Source organism: Typha angustifolia, chromosome 6, assembly GCF_048772165.1.
Source record: "Typha angustifolia cultivar Huaian chromosome 6, ASM4877216v1, whole genome shotgun sequence".
NCBI classification, from domain to species: Eukaryota; Viridiplantae; Streptophyta; class Magnoliopsida; order Poales; family Typhaceae; genus Typha; species Typha angustifolia.
Window position 1 is genome coordinate 5565370 of NC_133244.1, and position 16274 is coordinate 5581643.

Below are 16274 nucleotides of genomic sequence, written 5' to 3' on the forward strand. Positions count from 1 at the left end.
GATTTACAGAAAGTAAAGTAGTATACCAATTGTTGTACTTACTGTACCATTAATCCACAAGTCTTGCTAATCATTTAGTAACTTAGGTTCTTGGTTTCTAAGAATTTGCACGTCGATATTGCCGGTGACAATAATTTCATCATCAAAATACACAATAATGATCTATTCTAAAATCTGAAATACCTGAAGTTTTTCCTGCTGTTTCTCTTATTGGTTGAATAACGTGAGACTTCGAGTGCTCAGTCTTAGCATTGAGCCCTCCCTACTGGTTCCACCTCTAGTTGCTTTTAGTTTTTTCTATAATCAAATAATAAGGAAGAGCCTCTGCCATGCAATAGGCTGCATCCACTCTACATGTCCATTATCTAAGACTATGTGTTCATACAGCATAGGTGATTGTTGATGTTCAGTTGTGCAGATGTGCTGGTACACATTAACTATCATATATATAAGGTTATACAAATTAGGAAGCAGGAGGTCATTTTTTCAAATCTTGGATCGAGTATTCAAAGGAGTGTAGAGTGTACTTTAGACATTGAGGAAGTCTGTTTTCTAGAGGTAAGAACATGAAAATGGAGAAGCACTTTAGAAGATGAAAGAAATGGAATAAAAGGAAGCTCATGATTTAAAGTACATCCAAGGAGATAGTATGATAGTACTATGTTTCTTAAGATGGATATTTGATAAAGCTCAATGGTTATGATGAAAAAGTATATAGGCATTACACCAAATTCGAATGATGGAGAATTGCCATTGATGTAGGGCATAATTTATGGAATATCTGAGGCATCTTCACCAAAAAGTAATGACTGGACAGAAAAATATCCCGAAAATAAGAGAAGGAAAGACAAGGCTATTTTTGATGTCTGTAGAATAAGTTACTTGACACAGATCAAATTGCAAACAAACAAAAGTCTAAGTACCTAGCATAAATGGTTGTAAAGAAGGATCAATAATAACAACCCTACATACTTCATTCAAGGACTGATGGATGTGATTTTGAGAACTTTGACGCAGCAGAAGATATTTAACAAATTCATGCACTAGTACAGAACTATAATATATCACATTCTTCAGACATCTAATAAAAGTTCAAATGAGAAATGATTCAAGAATTCAAAAGTCAGAAATATAGCTCACTTCTATCAGATCATCTTCACCGACTGTTCCAAATGGTACAATCGTGGCACTAAACTGAGCAGCCATTCTAATAAACTCAGGTTGACTTGGCCAAAACAACTTGTACTCCTCACCCTGAAACCATCCACGAATAGGATAATAGAAACAAGCACACACACTCTTATAACAGAATCAAGCACAACATGACAGGTACATGCACAAAGGTAGTACCTAACCAAAAAGCTAGAACACAAGCATGTCAAAGCTACTTTTTCCATTTCTCTAATATTGTTTTTAAAAGAAGTATTAACTAGTTATAACAAATAAAGGAGAAAAATATGCATAGATGACAAAAGGATGGAAGAGAAATAGCATGTTTCCACAGAGTAGGAACATTGTTACTTGTTAGTGAGATACTGCCGTTTGCAACAGCTTCAATTTCATGGCTTCTCCTACACTATCTACTGAAGTATCCGATGCTAATTCTCACAAGAAGAATGCCTTTACATATAATTAATAGAAAATGTATGAGATTTGATGGAAGTAAAAGAATGAATGTCAACAGAGAAAAATTCTACAAGGAGAATAGATTTACAAAATACAAACAATGCACATTAAAAATAGTGCACCTATAGTTTGGTTCCCAGGTTAGTTCATGGAACCAAATATGCATTTAAGACATATTAGATCTACAAAAATGGATATGCTAGTTTATGAACTTTATTGTTGGAAGATGTCCTTAGAGAAATTTAATAGATATATAAGGTTGAAAGAAAAAGAACATTTTAAGCAATAAAGAAGTGAAAAAAGTAAGTATAAATAACACTTTAATATTACATTACCTAATTAGGGTTATTGCTTGAGAAGTTTCAGCTCACCTTGTGATGAAGAGCTTCACGGTAACCACCAGGGTAAAGAAGAACAAATTCCTGTTCTGATAGTAATCGGTAAAAAAGTCTCATTGATACAGGGACTCCGCCATATACATTTATGGAGTCAAAAATGCCTTTCCCCTTCGATGAACTTTCAATCATGTCTGGAAATAGAAAAGGGTGAGCTATACCACGAAGAGCAACTCTTTTTTCCCTCAAGAACTCTCTGACAAGAGGAACCAAGTCAAGTCCAAGGTACATGTGATTGCCAACTAATAGAACAGGACCATCATTAGGAATCCCAGAAAGACCCCTCACAATCTTGCCATCTTCCATGGTTGAAAGCATCACTGGACCAGTCACTTCGTAGAAGCGTCTGTATGACAATAATCCACAATATCAATAACCAGGTAACATTACTGTCAAAATGGAGTATAGATCATTACCTAGTTGCTTTAACAAGTATTTCAAATTCTGTCATAGTTGGTGGCAAGTAATCCGATATACGGTCATACTTTCTCGAGTGACGATACATATTGGCAGATTTAATGATGGTTGATAAATGCACATCACCTTCCTGCATAATAGATGATAATATATGTTTGTCAAGTTCAAAACATGTTCGGATATTGATGAACATATCAAAGATGCATGTCCAGCAACCCATAAACCATAATCCAGAATTGTTTTGAACAGTATAATCTGCTTATTGAATACAAACATTAATACAGATAATAGAATCATATCCACAGTAATTCTGAAATTAAAAAGCAACAAATCTGTGTTATTGTATAGGCAAAAAATTAACTGGTCGTACTTGAATTTCTGTGATATCATATTAGTTTCCTAAAGGATTTAAACATGATAATTTCCTCTGCTTCTAAACTAAAAATTGAGAGAATAAGACAGTAAAAAATAGATGAATGGATATTGTTAACTCACTAACTATTCTAAAACTTTAAGCTATTAGAGAATGATAACTTTTATAATTTATATTCTAACACTCACCTTCACTTCTAGATTTAAGACATTTTGAGTAATCCAAGAAGTGAACTTGAATTAAGTGGGTGAAGATTTTATATTTTAAATGACAAGTGGATTTAGCAGGATTTGAACTAAAAGTTTTTGCTCTATTAGAATGATACTATGTTAACTCATCAATTACTATAGAAGCTTAAGCTATTAAAAAAACGTCATTTTTAACTTTTTATATTATATATTCTAACAGATATATAGCATTTACTTCATTTGGAAGACTCTCAATTGCTAGAGAGATACTTATCATTGAACCGTTACAACTCAATGACTCTCACACTGTGCATGCATGTGTGTACAAGTGGCTTTGCTCCTCTTCACCTACCAGTAGAAGGTTGTGACCATGATCCTTGAAGTAGCGAACCTTGCAATTGCCCAACAGTTTCTGAAGTCTTTTAGCTTCATCTTCACTAGGAAGTAAACTGTCGAGGCAACTAAACAATAACAAAATATTTTGGTAGTAAGGTACCACATCTCCATTTAGAATATTGAAAAGCTAACAAATCTCTGGTAAAGTAAAAGAGAGACAGTATTTACACTACTGAAAAGATCTGGTAAGAGAACAAGTGACAGTAGCAACTTCAGCACTAAAAGTTCTTAAACAAATTAAACTTAGCATTAGAGGCAAATTGGCATGATGGTACTAATATCTTTTTGTAGATTTAGTGGCGATTTGAGTAGTAAATTAAGTACAGTTTATATACCAAATCTTATGTTTGATATTATGGTACACTTGTTTTGGTAAACTGGAATTATTAATCCTATATTTCATTATTTCTAATGGTTGATTTTGGCAGTCAGATAACCACTTATTTAAAAGAAATGCTCCAAAATCTTAAAAAAAACTCAAATTGGTTCTTGCATAAGTTAAAAGTTAAAACAACTGGCTGAAACTTTATGTCAATTTGACAATCCTAAAACCATCAAGCTGAGGATAACCAAGAAAAATACAGAAGTGAAAAGCTTTGTTCTTTGAAGGATAGAAACCTGGCTAGCACCAATACTTCAGCTTTAACTGCCTGGAGGTGAGAATTAGCATAAGAAGCAGCTGACTTGAGTAGCTCAATTTTCCATGAAAAGGTATCCCTTGGTAACGTTTCAAATAAAAACTGCAAGAAGCTCATCAAAACCTTCTTTAGTACTAAATTTGTTACAATTCTGAGAGTTTGTCTCACTACTCAGAATAAATAGAATATGATGCAAAAGGAAGTATTAAGTAGAGATATCTAGAGTCTTGTGAGAAACTTTGTGCCTAGAATCACTTTTAGTTGAGTTGGGCAAAGGGAAGTATTGAGTAGAGGATGGCAAAACTGGCAATGGGAAGGAGTATTGCGTAGAGGATGCCAAAACTACTTTGTTGTTAGAATGTGAATTATAACTAGAGCCACTGCAAGAACCCAAATCGAATCCATCGTGATAACTAGGTTCCTAATAATTTGACGGCAAAAGAAAATTATATGATTATTTCTAGCGTGACATACTTGTGAATAACAACTATATATGAATCAGATGAATAGACTTGTTCTCCATCTTTTGTATTTTTCAATCTTGGCCTTTTAAATCAGATTTGCATCACATAAGTATGATTCTCTTATAGAAATCTTTCAGAAACCTTTCTATAATGAAAAAACAATCTTTGTATCTTTGCTGATTTTATATTTGGTGCAAGTGAGTAGACAAGAATGTTTGTGAATAAACTCTTAGACATTCATTGTAGTAAACATTATAAAATTTGCTTGTATGAAAAGATATAACCACAATTTACTTATGCTGTTAATGGACATCTGACTGCCAAATGATGTGAAGGACATCCAGTAGCAGGAAAGAGTGAAAGAATGTGATGTGACGGCCCAAAGCGTGAAGAGAAAACTAAAGTACCAAGGTCATTACCATCCCATTTCAGTAAGCCCATGGAACCTTTAGCCTATCAAGGAACTAGTACCTCGATGAGAAATTTATCAACAAGAACAACGGAATCACTATTCATAAGTTTAAAATTCTTGTAGTCGTATCTGTGATATTCTCTGGGTTACCAAGCTTTCTTTGCTTATAAATTCAGCAGGGAAATAATTTGAGAAGATTCTTATGATCACCTTACGTTCCAATAGCTAGTCCAACTTCTCACAAACTCAATTACTAAAGAGGAAGTGATTTGTGTTCACCAATAAATGATATACAATAATAAGGAAGTGCATGACTAATTCTACATAAACAAACAAAATCTAGGATTTGTCAAAAAGTAATGAATTGATGATGCAAATTCAGATTTGGAATGACCATGACAAATTGAAGACAGTAAAAAACATGGTGAGAATACTAAATTCATGAATTGTAATAAAAGGGCAAATACAAGAAAGACTCCAAATTCAGATTTGGAGATGTGTAGAAGTTATTTAAAATGGAAAACTTCATTGTAGACAATAAGAGTTCCATTAATTTAGAAATATAAGCTCTCCTCATGGGGATGTCTGGGTATACCAACTTAGTACCGGAGTAGATACAAAATTCAGGTAAATAGACTCATTCACCGAGATCAGATATGAGAAATGGCAAAGGTGTCGTCTTCAGGTGACCTCTAGTTTTTGAGGATCCATGTGTCAAAGGACCCATAAAATAGAAATATAGCACTATTATAAGACTAGCAGATTCATAGCGATATCAAATATCTGAAAGATGATAATTGTAATAACCAGAAAAAAAGAAGTGATGCGTGATGCACGTGAGCCATCACACCCTCCCCTCACCCGTTACACAACAATGAGAACAGAGGGAGAGTATATACTTTGACCCAGGATGAGGCCGAGCATTCATCATATGTGGTGCAAGGTATCTTGTCTGTATCGTTCACATCTACTAGAGTTCTCATTGACTTCAATGCCACACATTCTTTTACTTCACCTGCTTTTATTCATCTATTACCTATTATACTTGAAGTCATGGAATCATGTTTAGCAGTGATAACACTTGTAGAGAGAACTGTACTTTTAGATCATATTTGTAGATCTTACTTAGTAAAGATTGTGATCAGAAACTCCCTGCATATTTTATTTGTATAGATATACATGATTTTGATGTCATACTGGGCATGGATTGTCTGTCTATACATCATGCAATAGCTGATCGTAAAATGAAGAGAGTCGTGTTCCCCATTCTAATAAACAAGAATTTTTCTTTTAAGGTGAACGGAAGATTCCTACAACCAGTATCATCTCTGCCCTTCAGGCAAACCAGTTATTGAGAAGAAAAAAAATGTCAAGGCTATTTGACATTTATAATGGGAAAAATTTTAGTGATGAACGAGATTCCAAATGTGTTACCTTATGATCTACCTAGTCTTCTACCTAACAGGAAAAAAGATTTCACCATTGAACTTCAGCAGCAAAGGTGTGCAGCTTCCTTGAATTGATGGGATACTATAGAAGGTTCGTGAAGAAATTTTCATGTATTGCATTATTACTTATTCACCTCACTAAGAAAAGGGTAAAGTTTGAGCGGACGGGTGATTACGAAAATAGTTTCCAAGAGCTCAAGCAAAGATTGATCACAACTCTTTTTTCATTTGCAATGGAGAGCAGCAACTTCGTGATTTACAGTAATGTATCCCATCAAGGCTTAGGTTGTGCTTTGATGCAACATAGTACAGTGATAGCATATGCTCATAAGCAGCTTAAGGTTCATGAGAACTTGATAAGAACTACCATACTCATGATCTTGAGTTGGCTATAGTTGTTTTTCATTGAATATTAGCACCAATCTTTATGAAGAATCTATGAGATTTTAACAATTCACAAGAACCTCAAGTATATCTTCACATAAAAGGAGCTTAACTTGAAGCAATGTAAGTAGCTGGAGTTGATCAAGGATTATAATATCAACATCAATTATCATCCAGGAAAGGCAAATATGATGACATATGCCCTAAGCAAGAAATTTTTAGAAGAAAACTCGGCAGCACTCACTTGTCAATAGTGCATCATTGAGGATTTCAAACGCTAAGAAATAGAGGTGACATCCCATCAGAAGGGAGAGAGTAGCTTTGTCTAGCTAGTTGGTAGTCAAACCTACTCTTCTAGGTCTTTATCCAAACTGCTCAATTGGAGGGCACTCATCTCACGAAGGTTGTAGAAAAACCAAAGAAAGGAGAAACTCCTCATTACTCGAGGTCAAATGACGAATTGCTCAAGTAGAGAACCGTGTATGTGTTCTAGCTAATGAAGAGTTGAATGATGAGATCATATCAAGGGCTCACAAATTAGGATTCCACATTCACCTAGGCAGTACAAAGATGTATAGAGACATGCAGGAGAATTTTTGGTGGAACGGCATAAAGGACATTACTCATTTTGTAGCTAAATATCTTATTTATTATCAAATTAAGGTCGAGCATCAAAGATTTGTAGGGGTGTCGCAACCTTTACCTTTGTTTGAGTGGGAATAGGACGTAACTATGGATTTCGTCCTTACACCAGATCAAATCATGATGCAATTTAGGTAATTATGGACAGATTAACCAAATATGCCCACTTCTTGCCTATATGTACGACTTACTCTCTATACCTCTTTAGACAACTCTATATTAGGGAGATTACCAACTCCATGAAGCACCAATGTCTATTGTGTCTAACGTGATCCTCGATTTGCTTCTAAATTTTGTTAAAATCTTCATTCTATTATGGGAACATGGTTGATGCTCAGCTCGACTTATCACCCGTAGACCGATGGACAATTCGAAAGGATTATCCAAATCTTTGAGGATATGTTGCGAGCTTTTTTTTTTTCTTTGATGTGGAAAAGAAACTGGGATTATCATCTTCCACTCATGCATGTCCAATCATGATACCAAAAATCCAATTGTGACACTATATTTTATTGTTAAAAAGATTTATTAGTGAAGTTCTTGATCCTTTTTACCATGCGTAGTGATAATCAATGTCACGTCCTTCTGGATTAAAGTTTTATTATATAGGACTTTTGTAACTGCATTCTAGTTTTTGCTTCACTAAGTCTCTAAGAGAATTGATTATTAGAGAGTGAAGTCCAACACATATGCATTGAAAACTTGTTATTGAAGTACTAGAAAAGCGAAGTTGATAAAATGTAATCTTGATAATGAATAAATATAACATAGTAAGATGGCATTAAGAATAAGAACATTCTTACTTGATTCCTTAGTGTTGAGGATAAATTTCTTGATAATCTATCAACTGCCTGTAAAAATGTAGCCCCATCTTTAATACTCCTTAAAGCCATCTTTACTTCAATATCTGATGTCATCCAAAAGAACAACCAAACTGAAGGCATATTCAAGTCAACTAAATACCAATATGAAAAACTACTAATAGACTAACAATGATACTTTACATCATGAAATAGAGTTTCGATCGATCCAGACCGCACCCTAACTAGTTTCTGTATACAAGACGAGTTGAATCGGGCGACTCTACACTTCGCTGAGCTCTAGTGAGTCCCATTTTCTCTCTTTTATTGTTATTAGTTTTTTCTCTCTCTCTGGTCGCTCTTTTTCTCTCTCTCTCTCTCTCTCTCTCATCTCTCATCATGGCTCCCTATGGCCACTGCATGGCTCTCTCTCTAGTCACCTCTCTCAATTTCTCTTACCCTCTTCCTCTTATTGTCTCTCCCCTCAAGCTCTCACTCACTCTATCCAAAATTGCATGTGGCCATTTTTTGGCTCTCAATTGTGCCAAAATTGTCTTACATCTTCCTCCCAACATTTATACTAGACATTCACTCTCTCCCTCCCAATCTTGAGTTTTAAACCAAACTAGCCCTCTTCCAAACTTTTGTACACTAAATAGACCGCACCCCAAACTTAATACCAAAAGAGATCTATTTTACTGTAGCCATCAGTAAACTATTAAAATTATCAGCATTTTGTCTAAGAAAAGGAAATGCATAAAAGTTCATTGTCTTCTTAGATATAAGACATTGATTTGATCAGCTTTTTATGTGTGGCGACACAAAAATAATTAAGATAGACTTAGCTGAATTTATCAACATTTCATCTGAAAATTTCCAAACAAACTGCTGATACGTTCAGCATTTACATATAAATCTTTAATAAGATTAGCATTTTAGTTTGTTAACTTACAGATATAAATGTTTAACATAGTGATGTTTTTATCTAAAAGTAAAACGATAATTTATCAACAATTTATTGATAGCTATAGTGAAACATATCCCTTTTAGCATTAAGTTTGAGGTGTGGTCCATTTTGGTAATATTAAAAAAATTGAGAGAGGACTAGTTTGGTCAAAAACTCCCCAATCTGTACCAATCTTAAGTAGAAACATGTTTAGCATGTGAAGAACAAATGGACACATAAATAGCATTTCATATTTCAAGTACAAGACTCAATTCAGAACCATTCAGAACTGATAGCACAGAACTGATTCTTTTATGCAGGCAAAGAAAAGACACATCTATTGATATCAAAGAGGGAAAATTACAGCAATATTAATAACCAGTCAAATAAATAGATAAAAAGTTCAAGGTGACTGACTTACTAATATTAAAGCTCAGAAGAAATAGTAAAGTAATGCTTTGTTCGTTGTTAGACCAGTATCGCAAAACGGGGAACAAAGGCTGGAGTTCTGACTTATCAATTGATGTTGCTGAGAGAAAAGTGAAGAAAATTACTGTCAACCTGAAAATATCCTAGACAAGTATCGAAAGAGTCAAATAATATTTCAAGTATCAAACAAATCTAGTGACCAAGAAACTGACCTGGGTTAGATAATATTAATACTAGATCAATTTGAGGATTATGAGCAGCTACCGCAAGTGCTAAGCATCCTCCAAAAGAATGCCCCATCAAATAAATTGGTTTATTTGGAGAAATGGAATGCTCAAGCCTCAGTGCATCCTCTAGAAGATGTACAAGTCCTTCAAATGGAAAAAGTAAGACAAATATGTCAGAAAGAGTAAATAAATCACAATCTGGATTCAAGAATATCAGCCAGGCAATTTAGGCAAATGTCAAAAAAACATGAAACAACACTGAGTATTTACAACTATGAAAGGTTCTGAGAATAAAAAAACTTGAAATTTTGAAATTCTGCACTGCCAACATTTAACACAGAACTAGAGAATATTGCACAGCATATAACAATATCAATCGCTTTTAAGATGGAAAAGAGATCAATATAAAGAACTATCCCTGCATATCAAGAAAAGTGGACAACTATCGTGAAACTTTTACAGCAATGGGCATTTATTACTACCATATGAAAGCCATAAACTATGAATTCTATTGCATGATATCTGATCACGAGGTCATGTCGTCACTGGTTTTATCGGCACTTAATTAATTATTTACATTAATGAAATCTACAGCATGATCTCCATCCATTTAATGAACCATCAGAAATTGGTTGTCATCTACTCTCCAATTTACATTACATATCAACAAAAAAAAAAAAAAAATCAAACATCGAAGTGTTGTGGAGATTGGAAGAGAGAGACAAAGATAGCTAAATTTACTATTCAGCTAGACCAATGGACATATAGAGTAGAGATGTTGCTAGTAAATATAATTTAAATTCTCAAGCACCCTAGAAATTTGTCATTTCAAAACCACCATCTGTGGTGTTGATGCTGTGGTAGAGTGTTAGTAGTTGTGTGGTGGTGATTTTGTGGTTGCGGCAGTGGCATTGTGGAGGTGATGGTGGTGGCAATGGTGGGGTGGTGATGGTAAATCAGCAGTACAACCAAACCATACTGAATCATTGTTTCAGGCTTTCAGCATAAAGAATACAACCCAACCAAATACCAAACTACTAATCCGCCCATTCTTTTAGAGCTGATACATGTGATTCAGGCAATGCAAGCTGCGAGACACTCCATATGTTGTTAAAAGTGACCATACTTAAATAAAATATGTAGCCATCTCTCAATGGGTACAATGTATCAAAATCACTTCATTGGAATTGTGATTGTAAAAGTTTTGACGCTCAAGCACTAGAGATGTTTGTGGCATTTGGTTCGTATATAAGAGATACTAGTTCATGAATTAGATCTTCCTTAGATATTTTTTACAACCAAAATCTAATTTATACACATTTTGGTCAAACATTATATAAGGTAAATTACATAATAAATTATACACAAAATCTTATCTTAGGTAAAGGGGTGGAATAAAGTTATGTATGTTTTCTAAAAAAGATATTTATTATAGTTAACATACTTATTCATAGTTTAGTAGCCAAGTACAAATTCTTATATAAACTTATTGAAGGTAATTATTACATTTTACAACTAAACAACAAAATATGAGTAAAATTATAGATGTACTTAGTTTACATTTAAGAGGTATACATAAACTTATGCTTAAAAATATTATGCAATATAGATTATTAATATAGGTGGGATTCCTTATTGACCTAAGCTTGAGTTATAATTATTCATTAGTATTGATTGGCAACATCATTCTAGTCCTCCGATATGATTTGTTGTTCTACAAGATTATTGTTTGCTAGATCGCCCTTCTGCTAGAACTATTTATAGTCTTTTTTCTCTTTTATTGAAAGGTCCGTAGACATAAACTTAGAAAAGGTAGGTTACAAAGATTCATAGGTGGATTAGTCCATTCTTTTGATAGAAGATCTTGAATGGCTAGACTAGCAATAGCATGAGTGGCTTTGTTATTAACCCGAAAAAGGAGACCTTGACATCCACCTCTTACAATCCAACACGAATGAGATATTCCAAATGCAATCCCTACTATTTCTATTGCTCATGTTGACCAAATTGAGTTCAACCAGCACATGTTTGAATCACCCGAAAATTCCAAGTTGGAAGGCATTGAAGGCCTTTAAGCAAAAAGCTAAACCTCCCCATGGAGGGCCACATCACAAGTCTCCATGTTACTCATCTTTGGCCAAAATAACTTCATCAAGATAACGGTAATGAAAATGCCAATCCTACATTTGCAACCTCCTCGCTAGGCTCTGTCCCTCTAGGTCAAAATATTTCCGACTTGGGGAGGAGATTGAGAAGTCAACAAGGGATAGAGGTCAGGGGAAGCCTACAAAGGTGGCAAGGCATCAAGGGAGAGTAAGCCACTCTGATAAGAGATCGAGAGATGGCTATCTTCTCTCATGGCTAAGAGAGGAGAAGCTATAGAACCTCTGAAAACAAAGTTGTTGTGCTCTTTCCATAAAGCCCACATTAGGGCAAACAAGAAACAAACTTTGTCTGGGTTGAGGTCACTGATAGCTTTCAAGAGCCAATCTACGAGACTAAGGTCTATCTCTGAGGTACGCTAGTCGAATGGCAAACCAAGCCGCACGTGCAAGGTGGCACTCCAGGAAAAAAAAAAGTGCTCATTGATTTCAGCACCCAAGTGGCATCAAGGCACAAATCATCGCCAAGAGATAGGAGACGCTTTGCTAGCCTCGCTTTGACTAGTAAGGCACCAACCAATGAAAGATAGAGGAATGTTTTGATTTTGCGCAAGGTCTTGCACTTCCAAATGAAGGACCAAAGCTTACTGAGATTATGATTAGACGAAGAGGATGAATAACTGCCATTAGAGATTAGGTTGAAGGCAAACTTAGAGGAGAAGAGGCCAGTGGTGGGCTCCAAACCATCTTGTCAAGATGCAAAGCTAAAGTTGGACTAATGTGGAGTAAGAATTGCATTGGCCACCTCAAGAGAAGATAACTTTGATCAACCCGTCATTCTAATAACCATCAAGTAATAGATCCTTGATGTAGCTAAATCCCAAAGGGAGATGGAGATTAGAAAGATCAATGGTATGGAGCCACAGTTCAACTGTGATCAAGATAGAATCTCCATTGCCAACAGAAGGCCTACTGCTCGAGTTAGTCTCCCAGGAAAAGGTCTTTGGGAAATACCCAACCTTCATAAGTTTAGCCCAGACAGTTTCATGCTACTTAAGGAGTCTTCAAGCAAACTTAGTGAGTGACAAGAGCTAAGTTCACAAAGATGGAGGCCTAATCTCAACCGCCCCCAAACAAGAGAGGTCTACAAATATCAAATATGGTTCTGCCTAACGAAGATAGAGGTGGTGCTCCGAAAGGTCAAACCCCCACAAGAATTCACACCAACGATAGTCGTTCCACAGGCACGGTACGGCACGTGTCGCAGCACTTGTAGGCCATGCTGTAAAAAAATGAGAGAAAAAGGTAACACCTTCGCCGACAGTGACGGCAAGCTCGACGACGAGGTCGATAGCAAAGCTATTAGGAAGGGTGCCGTGCGGCACCCATCGTGCCACATGCCAGTATGCCACCAGCACGGGAAGCCCTAGGAAAGATGATGGTAGCCATGAAGTGAATCGGTTTTGAGCTTAGAGCTGATTTGATCAATATCAATCTACTAGCATGGGAAAAGTGCATGGCTTTCCACCCCCAAAACTTCAATCTTAACTTCTCCAAAACAAAATTAAAAGCGGCAAACTTAATATGTGGACTACCGAAATACTTATTATTAGAGTCTAGAAGATTGAGCTTAAGAGCTGCAACAACAAAGGTGCAATCCGAGAGTCTTATATTGGAGCAGAAGTGAATAGTGGATTTTCATGATTGATCGCTTGGTCGGAGAAGGAGCAGTAAGAATCTACAATCGCCTTGAAGTTTGCAGCTTCTTTCAAGGTAGCTTTGACAAATAGGAGGAAGTCATACAAAGAGGATGTGGGTCAAGAGTGGAGCAGATCTTGTGGCTTTGATCCAATGAGTTTTTCCCGTCTCTCAATAAATATAACTAGGCTAGCCTTCTTTGTTTCTCAAAAAGAAAAGAAAAAAAAATGAAGAAGGAGAGAGGAGCCTAGAAGAGAAACTAATACAAAGCACTTGAGCATCAGATTTCAAATTCAAAGTAAGCTAATGGTACAATATAAGTAGATAGTTTTATTGAGAAGAGGATACCTTCAAATGGCGTGCGATCAGGAATGGGGATGTGCATGCACCGGAGTTCAAAAATCCTGCAAATCCAAATGAACATATATGTAATTGTAACAATAAGAATTTAAAAAAGAGGTAGCTTAAGCTTACATTCTCTTATTTATATCTTAAATGTCCAAAGCTTTCCCTCTATTTCCATTTCAATTATGTTTAAAAGACCACATTATGTTTTCTTGAACCATTTCTTATCCTTCTGGTGTGAGTTTATGGGTATTTCTCATATCCACATACTTTGCTATCTTTCATAGTCAAGACACAAGAGAATACAGCTTTAGATGCATTTATTTTCACAAAAATATAAACACCTTAAGTAAGGTACTCTTGATCAACGAGTAAAAACAACAACTAAGCTTTAGTGCCGCGTACTTGTGTTGTATGGATCTCCTTGACTAAGTATGTTTGTGTCCTCATATCATCATATTATCTAACCTTTATTGTGACTCTTTTATATTTTGTATCCAGATTCATATATTTATCTCTAAATATGTCCTTTATTGCCTAAACCTCTAGTCTCCCTTTCACGAACTTTAGCAAGTTTATATATGTTGTTTCCCCATGAATGGTACTTAATTTAGAATAGAAATTCTGATACACTCATGCACCGTAAATTTGTCTTCACTAACTGCTTTCTCAGCATATTCCGTAACAATTTGAGCCACAACATTATTTTCCAACATTAATTGAGTTTTGGACATTAGCATTCCACCACCAACTCCCTTTTGAAACTAATTTCCTATTGTAAATGCACCAAGAACATCCTTTGCAGCATGTTGATATGATTAGTTATTCAGTGCATACTGTTTTCTTCTAAATTTATTGTTCTTCTTTTATTATTATGTTTCTGAATCATTTTACATTTTATATTCTTATGTTAGACCTAGTGGTTTCTCCCACCAATCTATGTTTGTTTCTTAGTTAGGTTAATATTTTTGCCAGACTCTGGTGATGCAAAATATTGGACTTGGAAGAATCAAAAGGACTAAGCCCCACTAACTTCATATGTTTCTGAATCATTTTATAGTTTTCCTTTTAAATCCCACCAACTGAATTTAGCTCAACTTCACTTTCTTTTATCACTTTCACTTTTAAGTACTAATGTAAGACCATCAATCCGTGGTAGCTGGTGGAGGATCAATAAGTGCCGTGCCAATGAATAACTAGTATCAATATAGGGGGAATATCTTACTACTTTCTAATCCCACCTATGTTAAAATGTTCAACTATACATATCTTATTTTGAAGAGACATGATTTAGGGTCGCTTTCATCCATTTTAATATGCATTCTTGTTTTCTTGGCACTTGAGCTATACATATTACGCTTCAAATTTCAAAATCAAAAAGAAATTTTGATTTTCCTGAGTTATTTACCAATAGGAAAAGAGATAGTTGATCAAAAGGTATTTTTGGACCTTTGTCCTGTGTCAATCTATTTAAGTTGCCTCTTATACACTATCAAAGGTAAAAGGTCAGATAAGAAACAGAGAGAAAAAAAAAAATAGAAGATCGATTTCCATGGTTCGATGGTGACTATCTTCAACCCCACTTATCCCAGTGGCCAAAGTTATAAATACTACATACTTACTTCTACACGAATCAAACATAAAGGAATGGATCCTCTCGTACCTTCCGAGAGCCTTATGATGCATGAGGAGCCCCAAGCCCACGCCACTCACATCTGCAAGAACCCAACAACCTCGCAAAACTTAATTGGAGAAACTGAAGAAAAGCAACAAAAGAAGAAAATTTTCAAATCTTTACCAGGCAAGAAGAACATGACAGGGGCATCTTCGATAGGTGGCCCGGCATCGACGGGGCACAACCAGCGTGGCGGGCCGCGATCGTACTGGGCGAGATGGGCGACCGCATGAAAGTAGTCGTCAAGCTCGCAAATTTTCTGACAGCCGTCATCGTACAACACCTCGAGACCTTTGTAACTTGCTCTTGGCCTTCCTCTACTGGCGATGGAGTGAAGCTTTCTAGGACTGGAGGAAACAAAGCGGGGAGGTCGGAGCGGAGGGGGAGAGGAGGAGAGGACTGGGAGGAGAAGGGAGGCCATGAGGCTTCTTGGGCTAGGGGAAGGCCGATCTCTTCCTTCTTTGGAGCATTTTTACGAACACTCCGAGGGCGCTTCATGTTAATGGTGCCTTAGGAGGAGGTTGTTCCTCTCTCTACGACGGAAAAACTTGAACGAGGAGTGAATGCGGCGTCGGGATTTGGGAAGTGAGGGGGGTGGGCGCGAAGAGCATGAATAGTGGTTGGCTAGAAATAAAAAAGAGAATTTTTACTTAATTGCCACTGAATATC

At 35.9% G+C, this 16274-nt stretch overlaps 1 protein-coding gene across 3 annotated transcripts in view; it reads right to left on the minus strand.

Moving 5' to 3' along the window:
* The window catches only part of LOC140761031 (phytyl ester synthase 1, chloroplastic-like), a 23380-nt gene extending 7200 nt beyond the window's left edge, over nt 1-16180 (minus strand). For all 3 annotated transcript variants that reach the window (XR_012104536.1, XR_012104535.1, XM_073098198.1), the window contains exons 1-11: nt 15729-16180; nt 15594-15645; nt 13934-13989; nt 9771-9929; nt 9551-9658; nt 8187-8290; nt 4014-4135; nt 3352-3460; nt 2438-2568; nt 1998-2367; nt 1141-1254 (exon numbers count right to left, since the gene is read on the minus strand). Coding sequence is in view for 1 of the 3 variants with exons in the window: in XM_073098198.1 (XP_072954299.1) it covers nt 1141-1254; nt 1998-2367; nt 2438-2568; nt 3352-3460; nt 4014-4135; nt 8187-8290; nt 9551-9658; nt 9771-9929; nt 13934-13989; nt 15594-15645; nt 15729-16026 (1623 nt within the window). In the remaining 2 variants the exon portion in view is untranslated. The remainder of the gene's footprint in view (nt 1-1140; nt 1255-1997; nt 2368-2437; nt 2569-3351; nt 3461-4013; nt 4136-8186; nt 8291-9550; nt 9659-9770; nt 9930-13933; nt 13990-15593; nt 15646-15728) is intronic.
* Nucleotides 16181-16274: the final 94 nt, after the last annotated feature.